The sequence below is a fragment of the Sorex fumeus genome, unplaced genomic scaffold (assembly GCF_029834395.1).
Source record: "Sorex fumeus unplaced genomic scaffold, SorFum_2.1 ptg000038l, whole genome shotgun sequence".
NCBI lineage: Eukaryota > Metazoa > Chordata > Mammalia > Eulipotyphla > Soricidae > Sorex > Sorex fumeus.
The window spans coordinates 6,461,254-6,474,635 of record NW_026606095.1 but is presented as its reverse complement, the minus strand read 5'-3'; the positions used below and the strand labels follow the sequence as shown (position 1 = coordinate 6,474,635).

General features: G+C 44.0%; 1 protein-coding gene across 1 annotated transcript in view; it reads left to right on the top strand.

Moving 5' to 3' along the window:
- PCSK5 (proprotein convertase subtilisin/kexin type 5) overlaps positions 1–13,382 on the top strand; it is a 482,296-nt gene that overhangs the window by 285,384 nt on the left and 183,530 nt on the right. The window contains exons 11-12 of the mRNA XM_056118773.1: positions 2,620–2,737; positions 5,325–5,513. Of these exons, the coding sequence (XP_055974748.1) occupies positions 2,620–2,737; positions 5,325–5,513 (307 nt within the window). The remainder of the gene's footprint in view (positions 1–2,619; positions 2,738–5,324; positions 5,514–13,382) is intronic.

Sequence of the window (13,382 nt, the reverse complement as noted above, 5' to 3'; positions counted from 1 at the left end):
CATCAGTGTGCCTTCCCAAAAAAAAAAAAAAAAGCACTCTTCTGTTTATCCTTACCATGGAAAAGTAGTTTTATTTCATTTTATTCAGTATGTCTTGTCTGAGTATGTGATATTCTAATAATTATATAGTCTTATATAGTCTTCACTTAAATTTTTGTATGTGGAACATAAGAATATTCAGTCAACTATAGGATAGATCTTGATTTTTCAAATGCAAGAACATGCTTGCTTTTGTTGTTGTTGTTGTTGTTGTTTTTAAATTTATTTAGCTTTGGGCTGGAGTGATAGGATAGCGGGTAGGGCATTTGTCTTGCATGCGGCCGACCCAGGTTCGATTCCCAGCATCCTATCCTGAGCACCGCCAGGAGTAATTCCTGAGTGCAAAGCCAGGAGTAACCCCTATGCATCACCAGGTATGACCCAAAAAGAAAAAAAATTATTTAGCTTTGGTGTCACACCCAGTGATGTTCCTGCCTCTGTACTCAGGGATCATTCCTGGCAGGGCTCAGGGGACAACATGAGATGCCAAGGACTGAACCTGAGTCAATTTTATGCAAGGTGTATATACTGCCCGATGTATTTTTCTCTCTAGCTCCCAGGAATATGCTTTTGGGGTTTTTTTTTTTTTTGGTTTTTGCTTTTATTCTTTTGCTGTCCCAAGGACTAAACCTAGGCCACATACATTCAAGGTATGAGCTCCGTCACTGAACCACATCTGCAGCCCTTAGATTATATATTTCATATTGTTTGCCAAGAATTATGTAATTTGTAAGTAATAGACATAGAGCTGTATTTCCAAGTCCTGGCACAAGTTTTTTTTATGTACTATAATTTTTCCTTTATATATATAAAGCTGTGCTAACTTTATGAAACATAAATATAAGATCCAGTAAATGTACTCATTCAGTTATAGGATAAGATAAATGCTGACATAGAGTTAATGAGCAATTTGCTGGATGACCAAGAAGGTATAGCGCCAAGTTCAATGTGAAAAAAAATATTGGATTAATGGATGGATAGATGGATGGGTGTGTGGAAGGCAGGATGAGTTGACAAGTGAATAGACTTGTAAATATCACCAATTATGGGAATTTCAATATCAGTAAATATCTGTTGACTTTCATTGATCAGATATATTTCAAGAAAGAGAAAATAGACTAAGTCATCAGGAAGTTGTCTGAGTAGAATGGGACTTCGGAAAGAGAAATGAGTGAATTTCAGAGCAAAGACTAAGTATAAACAAAGGAAATGAGGCAGAAAGGACAAGGTATGATCAGGAATTATAGAGGTGTAGCTTTATACAGGCAAAGGATTTAAATGCACAATGTGACTGTATTAGAAAACATGGCAAATTTTCAGCTAAGTATCTTCAGTTCATAGGCACATAGGAATATAGAAACTTCAGCAAAAACTATTATTTTTATGATGAAAATGTTTTTAGAAAAAAATTGGTAAAGTATGACTGTGTTAACTGTAAAAACAAACAATACAAAGTACAGATTTTAAGTTTTTAAGTTTTTCAATGGGATTTTATTGTACTTGAATTTATTTTTTTATCTTGGTCCTATACTTGGTAGTGTTTGGTCTTTCTTACTCTTATCTCTGTGCTCAGGGTTCATTCTTGGGGGTGCTAGGGTCAGGGTGCAGGACTCCCTATATATGTAATACCAGGTATTGAACCAAAAGCAAATCTCCTAAACTATCTCCTAAATTATCGTTCTGGCCACTTAACTGGGATTAAAGAACTGCACATCTTGCTGTATTATTATTAAAATATTCCTATATATAATTAAAGTCTCTGATACATTTAAATGAAATTCCCCTTTAGATAATGGATTGATCATTGAGAACTAGAAGACTCCAATATTTGAAGATTAAAAAATAGAGAGAGCCTCCTAATATTTCATGTACAAAGTTTAATTAATTTTTAATACTAGAGGAAAGGAAAAAAATTATTTCTTCTGGGATATTCAACCTAAATACTAGCTGTGTCATAAAATTGGTTTTCTTACATTTAAAGTTCTTATTGTGCCAGAAGTTATATACATTGTCACTTTCCTTTAAACCTGTTATTTTATTGTATAAAATTAAGATGGCATCACTTGGAAATTAGTTAACAGTCAGCCCTTGGAGCAAAACTGTTGTGTTGAAATTCAGCTGAACCACTGAATTGCTACTGAATTCTCCCTTTTCTTCAGTTTTCTCATCCAGGACTGATTGTAAAAATAACACTCACAGCTGATGGTTATTGGGTAAATAAAACGTAAAGCTATGAACAAGTGTCTGCCATATAGTAGCAGTTCATAAATAATAGACATGTTACAAGTGGCACTATATAATCAAATCACAATTTCTATTTTCCTATTATTTTTTGTTTTAATCATGCTAGGATGGGGGGGGGCATGACTCAATGATTATAGCTTATGTCTTGCATGCATGAGACCTGGGTTTGATCCTCAACACTGAAAAAAAAAATCCATGAATCATTACTAAAAAAAAAAAAGTAAGATTCTATAGAAATATGTCTGGATTCTCTATGGAGGGAAATTTGAAGTCCATTTGTCTAACACAGATTGCTCCTAACCACAGTGGAACTGATCAAGTTTTTGCCTTCCATAGTGAGCCATCTCTATGGATTTGGACTGATGGATGCGGAAGCCATGGTGATGGAGGCAGAGAAGTGGACCACCGTTCCCCAGCAGCATGTGTGTGTGGAGAGCACGGACCGACAAATCAAGTAATGTCCACTGCAAGCATGGCAGTGCTTGGCAGAGAGCAGGCCAGTGTGCACTCAAGACAGCCCCTCCCTGTGCCTAGACACTAAAAGCTTGTATAGTGTCGTTTCTGGTCTAAAACCAGGATATCTCCCATTTTACAAAGTAGAACCGAGGGATCTGTACAAGAACAGCATGATTGAAATGGAAATTTGGGATAAATCTTAAAGACAGGTATTCTTCAGATTTCTACTCTGCCATATGTTTTTCTGATGGTAGAGGTAGTCTTCAAAAAATTGTAACCTTACATTCTTGAAACTTAACTTGTACCTTGCCATTCTCCAAAGAGTCATAATTTATATGACGCTCAGGCCTCTACTATTTTAGCTGTGCTGAAGTTGTACTGACTGTTTATAGTGCTAAATCAGGATAGGATTCATTTCTGGGATTGTACATAACCGGTATTTGGCTGGGGTCATTCTTTTTAGAGAAAAAGGTATTTAGCCTTCAGAAAAAAAAATGAAAACTTTGGTGTGTGACATAATTTGAACCATTTTAACATCCAAGGCAATTTGTTAGGAAGCAGAAATGAAAGAACTAAAGTTTTGGGGGTTGGTTTATTGGGGGATAGTGGGGGGGGGGGAGTGGTGAGAGGTCTTTCTGCTGGTTTTTGGCAAAAAAAAAATGAAAGAAAAATTGAAGAGTAAAAGTCAGCCAGGATTTATTGAACCATACTGAACACAAGTAACTTCATGTGTGTTTTATTATGTAGTTTAGTTTGCTGGAGGCCTGGGGTCAGTCCCCAGGACCACATATTATCTGAGCACCATGAACAATGACTCCAGTTACAAAAGCAGTTGCAAGTTCTGAGTGCTGCTAGGTGTGGTCCCCAAACAAATAACAACAACAAAAAGAAAACTGATAACAACATGGATATTATTCCCATTTTACAAACAGGAACATTGGATTCAAAGGAGTATTTGGAATATTTGTTAATTCATTCACAAATTCAGTTACCAATGATTTTTCTTCCATGTACTGAATATTGAGCCCTAAATCATATCTTAGGGATAAAAAAGGCTATAAGAAAAGCCTTCTGATTTTGTGGAGCTTAAAGTCTAATGGGAATAAACCCCCAAATTATGTAATTCATAGATGATTACAAATTGTAATAAGTAAATGTTGGAAATAGAAATCGTTGTTCGTCGATTTGCTCAAGCGGGCCCAGTAACGTCTCCATTGGAGACTTTGTTGTTACTGTGTCTGGCATATCGAATACGTCACGGGCAGCTTGCCAGGCTCTGCCGTGCGGGCGAGATACTCTCGGTAGCTTGCCGGGCTCTCCGAGAGGGGCGGAGGAATCGAACTTCGGTCGGCTATGTTGGCTGTGTGCGAGGCAAACGCCCTACCACTGTGTTATCGCTCCAGTGTTGGCTGTGATAGCACAGCGGTAAGGCATTTGCCTTGCACGCAGCCAACACGGCAAACCCGGAAATAGAAAAAGTAAAAAAAAAAATAAAAAGAAAGGGTCATATATTATTTTACAATTCAATGATAGACAGTAATTTTTTCTTTCTTCTTTCTTGAAATTTTTATGTATTGCCCGGGATTGAACTTGGGTCTCTTTTCTACTGAATCACATCCCCATCCCTCAGAGAATAAAATTTAAACTTTGACCTTGAAGCAAGAGAAAGCACATCATATGAAAAACAGAAGGAAAAGATGTTTAGGCAGAATAGTATATGCAAAGCAATTAAAATGGATACTTGAATTATCCCAGAACTTGAACTGACACTACACCCCAGAGTTCAGTGGAGACATGACATAGCTAGAGGGAAGAAAAAAAATTTTAGGTGAGGATAAAGGGTTCCCTTGCATTCTAGAGCTAGGAAATAGGAAACCAGGATGGACCCAAAGCCACGTTTCTCTCTCCAATTCCCTCTCTAGCTTATTAGCTATGAGGTAGTTTTTCACAGTCCTTCCCTAGTTCAAGCAACATCCCTGTCTGCTGAGCTGACTAGAAATTCAAATCATGACCATTCATCCCAGCAGTCATCTCTTTCACAAGGTGATGCCAATGTATTCTCAAGTTTGGCTCGATAGAACAGTAGGTAGGGCATTTGCCTTGCACAAAGCTAACTGGAGTTCAGTCCCCACCACCACTTATGGTCCCTCAGGCACCACCAGCGGTGATATCAGAGCACAGAGCCAGGTGTAGTAAGCCCTGAGCAGGACCAGGTGTGGCTCAAAAAAGGGGGAAAAAAAAATAGGCAAACCAATGTGACCCGAAATCTGATATCCACTGCTTATGTAAGATGAACACAATGGAGTTAGTGTGTCCCACTAGTGGCTCACACTTGAATGTGGTTTAATGAACACCAGTCGCAATGCTGGTGTTAATGTTAATAAAACCTTTATTGCCCCTTTCTCCCACTTAACTCTTTTGCATCTAACCAATGCTCATCCTCTTCAGTGATGTGGATTAGCAGGGGCGTGCTTTGTCAGGTAGTAGCATGGGTACCAGTTCACGTGACATACTCTCTACAGACCCCCAGAGTCAAGCCAGCCATGTGGCTACTCAAACTTCTCTCTTGTCTCTTTCTTTTGCAGGACAATTCGTCCGAACAGTGCAGTGCGCTCCATCTACAAAGCTTCCGGCTGCTCCAGTAACCCCAACCGCCATGTGAACTACCTGGAACACGTAGTCGTACGCATCACCATCACTCACCCCAGAAGGGGAGATCTGGCCATCTACCTGACCTCGCCCTCGGGAACCAGGTCCCAGCTCTTGGCCAACAGGTATAGTGAAGGCCTCTGCCACCGCAGAGGGTAAATACACAACTGTTTTGGAGAGAAGTGTAGCTCTGGCATCAAATGCTGGTGTGTGATTCTCATATCAAATGCCAGTGTGTGCTTATTCCCTGACTCTGCCCCATTTTCTGAACACTTTCGGGGTCATTTATGACTTTATTTGATTCCATCTCAAGTCCCATTTACCACCTGGTCTCCTGACCCTCCGACTGTCAACAAGAGGTTTCTGTAACCTGCTTTTTCGGCTCAGGTCAATGGCTAAAGCTATTCTCAGAACTCACAAAAATATTCTCTTTATGTGATCACAGTTCATTATAGTATATCTCAGAGTAGATGCATTAGCCAGATAGGGGGAAGGGCACTTTGGAGGGCAAAGGTGAGGGAAAATCATCATCAAGTTTTCCTGCAGAGGGGTGATGGACACTCTTCCCAGTTTGGATCTAAAAGGCAGAGTCTAGTTGAGCAGATCATTAAATGGGAGTGAAAAGCTCATCAGTGTTCTGTATAACCAAAACAAAGGCCTGCCTTGTAGGTAGTCAACTGTCCGTGTAATCTTTATTTAGACATTCTAGCAGGCAGAGGAGCTGAGAGACAAGAGGCCAGAGCATGTTTCCAAAACCAAAAGTGACAGTAAACAATTGTCAGTTGCCTTTCAAAATCTCTAAACAATCTGTTGGAGAGAGAGAGAGAGAGAGAGAGAGAGAGAGAAAGAGAGAGAGAGCCATAGCATTTCTAGAAGAGAATGAACTGGCAATACCCAGTCCAGAATCTTTTAGCACTTTTCATTTCTGTGCCTAGAAGACTAGTGTTCTTTTTAATGTTATTTATTCAGTTATTTGTGTTTGGGGGATTATATCCAGTGGTGCTCAGGACTTACCTCTGCATTCAGGAATCACTCTGTCATTCTTGAGGGATCAATTTGGGATGCTGGGGATCGAAACGAGGTCGGCTGCATACAAGGCAAGCATCCAACCCACTGTACTGTCACTCCAGACTCCTTGTATTCTCTTTTCAAGCCTGTCCTCTTTGTTACCGCTTGTGGATGCCAGGGATGAGTATATTAGGAAGCCACATTGCTCAAATCAGTCCATGCAGGTGTAAGGAAAGAAGCCTCTTTGGCACGAGGCTGTTGTGCATGCCTTTTCTCCCTTGCAGAGAGGAACTGCAGCTTCTCACAGCAGGCAGTTGTTACTCCCTTCTCCAGCCTTCTTCCCAGCAAGCCGGAACTTCTGCTGAGGAATTCCTTAATTACCTGAGATCACACCTAGCTATTGGACAGAGGCCAGGAAAGTCCCTTTTCTCTCCGATTTTGGGGGGCTTTTGTCATGTGAATCACTGTAGTGATTCATAGTCAGAGACAGTGTTTGGTATTTGTTTCTGTTGCCAGTCAGGAGCTCCTAAAATCTTGGGATTTCCTACATGAGGCGAGCATTTCTCTGTGTCGGTGAGGGGGTCCTGTGGGGAGCATCTAAGATTAGGAGATGGTTGCAGGTGGTGCCTTCGAATAAGGGTTGGAATTTCCGGTCCAGCTGGTGACTGAACTCCTTCACCAATAGCCAGTGCTCCAACTCTTCCTGCTTATCTAATGAAGTCTCCACAAAAAAACCAGATGGTCGCAGTTTGGAGAGCCTCTGGCTGGTAAGCAGGGGGAGTTGGGGGACCGGGGAAAGGGAGTCAGCAGAGGGCATGGAAGACTGTCCTTTCCCCATACTTTGGCCAGCAGATCACTGTCATCGGGCAATTTCTAGGCTAGGTCCTATTACAATAGCCCTATGGTCTGTTGAGGAAAGCATTCCTCTGACTTTTAGACTGCACTAGCTAGTCTGAGATGAGGGAATTCTCGGAGCTTCTCGGAGTGGGAGATCCTGCCCCACTGGAGGGAACTAGAAGGATGGGGCTGTTCACTAACAGCCTCAGGTGCAACTGGGGGTGTTCTGTTTTTCACTTAAAGAAGGCAGATCCCCAGCATGTGCGGAGTGATTTCTGGAAAGGGGGAGATGAGCCTTATAAGTATCTCTCACTAATTGATCACACAGGTGATCCGATGATTGTCTGGGCTTCTCAAACGGAAGGGGTGTAGGAAGCAATAGGATTGCGCACTTAGCCTGTGAAGTCTGATGCTATCTTTCTGTATTTTTTTAAGTGATTCATTAGGAAGTGGTATAGGGCATGCACAGCGTGGTATCCTTGTACTTTCTTAAAGAAGTAACTAGAGGGGCCAGGGAGATGACTCTGGTAGGAACACACACCTTGCATGTGTCGGGACCCAGGTTTCTTCCCAGAGATTTTCTTGCTCCTGTTTTCCTAGACATCTCATCTTCGCACTCCCTGGATTTTTCCTCAGCTTCTGTTATCCTGCTGCTCAGACCTCCAGTTGAGGTGTTTTGTTTTGTTTTGTTTTTCTTTTTTTAAATCACCCACCATACTCTTCATTTCTGATTGTAGTTTTCTCATGTCGGCTCTCATACTTTCCTGTGCTGTGCCGACCACCAGTGCCATCATTTCTTTGAGCTCATTAAGCATCCCTTCCATCATGTCACACATGTCACTCTCTGGGATTTTACAGAGCTGGTTGGTTCTGTTTGAGCTTCCATGTTGTTGGTTTCACCCACTGAGCTTGGTGGGTTTCTTCTGCCTTCCCCATGGGTTAGCTGTACTGAGGGTGAATCTTTATAGTTATTCCTTTTGGGAGTCTTTGGGAGATTAGGCTGGGAGTTGCCCTTTTCCTTCCCTGCTGGCCTTCACCTAGTAATAGGAAGAGTAACTGTGAGCAGTGTAAGATTCAATTGAGAAGATTTCACCTCAGTTCCAAAATGGCCCCAAAGCAAAGATGTCAGCCTGGAGATTAATCTCACCTGGAAGGCTGGGGCACAAGTAGAGGCTCAGGAGATGTAGAACTGGGCCCACTGATATATGATGCTATCTCCAGGTAGTGTTAGGACTGAGTTAAATTGCAGGATGCCAGCTGTTGTCCAAGAACTGTTTTTCCACATGAGACCCCCTCTTCCTCCCACATCATATATATACACACACTGGAATTGTTGAGCCAGACCTTTAAGCATTCGTCTGCTGCAGTGAGAGTGGAAACTGGGCGAACCCTGGGTTAGTGCAAAGGGTTTAACTCCACACATGTGCGGATCTTCTCCCTTAGGCCCTCCTCGTTGTCTAGAAAACTCACTCTACAGTTGCCGTTCGCTTGCAAAACTTAGTTCCTTTTGCCTATTTTGGGCTCTGCCTGCATATTCCTTGCTGGCTTGCCCTGAAATGACTCCAGTGAGGAAGTCTACGAGGAGAGGGGTCACGGGCTCCAGCACAGGCATTTGGTGAAAGACGGTGTCGCTGGCTTTGCTTTCACATGCTTCTGTGGCAGCAGAAATCTGCTTTGCTCTCTGCAACGTGCTGGGCCAAAGGGTGCAGTCTGACTTGTGTCGGAGAAGAGAAACAGACTTTCCAGAGGCTCAGTGGCCGTCATCACCAGCTCTGCCCCACTGTGTCTGCCTGGACCAGAGCATTATCTGTGAGTGTTGCTTCTTTTTGTTTTCCATCTCTAGGCTCAAAAGAGGCACCTCCAGAAAGCCTTGGGATGACTGGGATAGAGGGAAGTAGCGGGGCCATTGGAGTTCCTCTGCCTGTCACTTGCCCAGCACTGTTTGGAGCAGCTCACCCATTCAGTGTCAATCAGCTGCACCTGAACCCCAGTCCAGCACGTGTGACCCCTTCCCCAGGGCGGGTCCTGCCCCCGTGTTGGACACTAGTTGAATCCCTCCTGTCTAGGATGCCTGGCGTCCTTTTTCCTCGGGCTTATTCCAAAGGTCTCCTTTTCAGAGAGTAAATATGGAGAAGACTTGTTCATCACAAACCAGAGGATAAGGAATCCTTGTGGCCTTTCACCTTGACCCCGTTTAAAAGCATTAGCCCTCCCAAGAGGGGCAGCTGCAGGTGATAATTCTGCACAGAGGGTGTGGAAGGGCCAGAGCAGCCCAGCTCACTTCTGCTGCCCTTCATGTTACCAGCAAGGCAGAAACACTGGTCCACACAGCGAGGGTGAATAGCTAACATTCTGGAAGGAATGTGTGTGTCACAGATTATCCATGCCACCAATAGCTTATTCCTGTGTTGGACATTTCCCTTTTTTCCACAGAAGTTTGGATTTCTCGGGACCCTGTAAAGCAAAGGGCACTGCGATGGGCTGGAGAGATAGCACAGCGGATAGGGCTTTTGCCTTACCAACCTGGGTTCAATTCCCAGCATCCCATATAGTCCCCTGAGCACCACCAGGAGTAACTCCTCTGAGTGCAGAGCCAGGAGTAACCCCTGTGCATTGCCGGGTGTGACCCAAAAAGAAAAAAAAAAAGGCCACTGCAATAAACCCTCAGGTATCTGGAGACACTGACATCCCAAGTTCCCTAGAGTTTGGTTTGTTTTTGGGCATTGGGGGGTGGTCATTGGAGGTGAGAAGGCAGCCGGGGTGGCAGGGTCAGCCCCTTCTGCTCCCTCCTGGCTCTCCAAGGAGGGTTGCCTGCTTTGCTGCTGTAGCCCAGAAGCTGAGACTCCCTTTCGGCCACACAATCAAGAAGCGCAGAGAGCGGCAGAGCAGGTTGGGGACATGAGTGCTGGGGGCCGCTGCCTTGCTCTCTGGCCCTGCCTGTTCTCTGCGGCATTGGCAGAATAGTCACCTGGCCCTCACACCTGAAAACACGTGCCAGAAATGAAGGTTCCCCAAGGACATGAAGACAGACTTGGCTCTCCGGAAGCTCTTGTTGTTTCAGGCATTTGGTTGCGGGGGGTCGCTTCAATGCTACTGACTCTGTCAGCACAGCTGTTCCTCAAGAACCAGGTTCCACAAAGTCACCATGCACTTAGCCTGGGTGGGCCGTCTGGAGTCCCTCGGGGGCTCCCTGTCCCGCTGACGGGCACGGCTTGGGCTCCCGTGGAGAGCAGCTGCTGGAGGAAGAGCGTCCCCCGAAGTGGCTGCAGGTGCTGGGCCTGGAAGCAGCAGCTCTCCGCGCGATGCCAGCTGGAACTTCCTGCCCCACTGGCTCAGCACCAGGCTCCCCTGGCAAGGCGGGTGTGGAATTTAGTGGGTGGGAACCCTGGGCAGACAGAGTCAGCCTGGAACGGACTGGGGCTAACTCCTTCTTTGTTTCCTCCTGCCCTCCCCGGCCTGCCAATCTGCACTTGGCCTCTATTTCCTGCCTCATGGAAAGCCAAACGGAATAATTGGCCCAAATGGTTTTCTTCTGGCGGGGTGGGGGATCATGGACGTCGGCTGCTGGCGGGGAAATGTAAGAAGCTCAGAGTTTTTCACAGTGTTTTCAGACGAGAAACTTCAGCAGTGATGCAGTCGGATCTCCAGATTCTGCCCACCTAAGACTCTTGCAGGAAAATAACCTGGTCCTAGGAGATTCTTCCTTCAGCTGCATTGCATAGAGTAAGGGGAAGCTCTAACCCTGCCTTCCCCGTCCCACTCTCATGTACTCCTCTATTTAGTTAGCTGTATTCGCTCTCTCTTCCACCTTTTGGCCTCTGTGTGAAAGCTGAAGGTTTGTCTCCCTTTCTCACTTTGATCACAGGTCAATTGTTCCCTTTCAATTATGGTCGTAAGTAGAGAGGAAGAAGGTGCACTTACTATTCTGCAAAAGCTATTTCTATTATGAGCTGTGCAACTATGCAGAGTTTATGTCAGAGTCGTTTGTGTTTTTGTTTTTTGTTTTTTTTTTTTTGCTTTTTGGGTCACACCCGGCGATGCTCAGGAGTTACTCCTGGTTCATGCACTCAGGAATTACTCCTGACAGTGCTCGGGGGACCTTATGGGATGCTGGGAATCGAACCTAGGTTGGCTGCGTGCAAGGCAAACGCCCTACCTGCTGTGCTGTTGCTCCAGCCCGTGTCAGAGTCATTCTTGTCTGTGCCCAACCTCTCTGTCCAGTGACAGGTCTTTAACATTTCTAAAGAGTTAGGCTATGTTAATACAATTGTGGCTTCTAGTAAAAATCACGCTTCTGCAGTGAAAGTTTTACATTATGGCAGATCCTCTCCATAAAACTCGCTCTCTTCATTAATAAAGGTAAAGGTAAAGGCCCTCCCGTTGATCGTCGATTTGCTCGAGCGGGCCCAGTAACGTCTCCATTGGAGACTTTGTTGTTACCGTGTTTGGCATATCAAATACTCTGGGTAGCTTGCCGGGCTCTCCGAGAGGGGCGGAGGAATCGAACTCGGGTTGGCCATGTTGACCGCTTGTAAGGCGAACGCTTCATTAATAGTATTAAATAGTATAAAAGGGAGTTTTTAATCATCTTAGGCATTGGCAAATTTAGTAATATCATCTTTAGCATGAAAAATTGAGCTGGGTTTGTCTGGGTCTCCCTAATGGTCATGTTCAACTTTGGAAAAGTGACTCTCTAATCTAGAAAGCAGATGTAATAGTCTCCATCACAGTCATTATGAGCATTAAGGAACTTACAGCAAGCCCGGAGCCTCGCTCCTGCAACAGTCAGCGCTTATATGCGCTAACCCTCATTTCTATGGTGTTTCTCCAAGCACCTGGCAGAGGACTGTGTCCAGCACAGATGGCCCGGGCCCCTTGCCTGAAGATTCAGATTCTGTAGATCAGTGGGGTGAGGTCCAGGAATTTGCATTTCTAAGCAGGACCCCCAGGTGATGTGGAAGCTGCCTGTCCCCAGAACCACACCTTAAATAACAGTGATTTCAATAAGCATGCAGCTCCTGAATCTTACTTTTATGTCATCAAAAAATGTGTAAGCAGTTTGTTGTTGGATGCATTACAAGTAATTCACAAAAGAGTTTATAATATAAAGCATATAGAAGAGGGAAAAAGCCATCTACTGTTAAGTGGACTATGTATTCAGGCAAATTAAGTGCTTACATCATACAACCACGAGAAAGAATGCATTTTGAAATTTTGGCAAGTTAGTTAATGGTGTGCATATTAATAGTATTAAATAGTATTAAAAGGGAGTTTTTAATCATCCCTTTAGGCATGGCAAATTTAATAGCAGCATCTTTGACCATTTAGATTAAGGGAAAGAGTAAAAACAGCTGGGGGGAAAAACACCTATATTTCAGGGCCACAGAAATATCACAGAGGGCTGAGTGCATGCCCCATACATCATGGTCCTTTTAGCACTACCAGAAGTGACCTCTGAGAGCAGAAACAGGACCTGACCTCTGCCAAGTATGATAAAAATCTTTTAAAAGAGCAATTTCAGGAGAAAATTATTTAAAACTAAGAAAAGTCATGCCTCTGAAGAAAAGCTTTGGACTCATTTATAATTCCCAGTATTTCTGTCTTGTTAATCTTTAGGTACGTTAATATCAGCGAAGCATAGTGTGACCTTGTCCCATCACCTCCACTCTAAGTGAGAGCTGACGGTTATTTCCCGAGTCAGTTCCTCCAAAGGACGTACCATGCTTTCTGGCAGTCTTTTCCATCATGCTTCATCCATCGTGATTTATTTGAGAACCTCTCCCAGGAATAGGACTGAAGGGCACCATTTTAATAACTGGATGTATCATTTCTGCCAGCATCTGCATCTATCATTTCATTGAGTTCATGATGAAGGCAATTCTAACGGAACAGGGAGATACGGATAGGAACATGGAGTTAATCTACTCCAGCTTTCAGCACACCGGCCCTGCTTCATGGACATGTTATTCCCACTAATAATGTTGGCGTGTCTGGTATTTTCGCTGTTGGCACTGCACAGACAGACTGGCCATTGGACTTTCCAGTTGGTAAATGGAAACCACTCAATTACTGACAGTCTCCTTATCCTATGTCTAGTGGTGCTTTTCACTGATTGCCTTGAGTAAGTATGTTCTTTGCAGCACAGATTG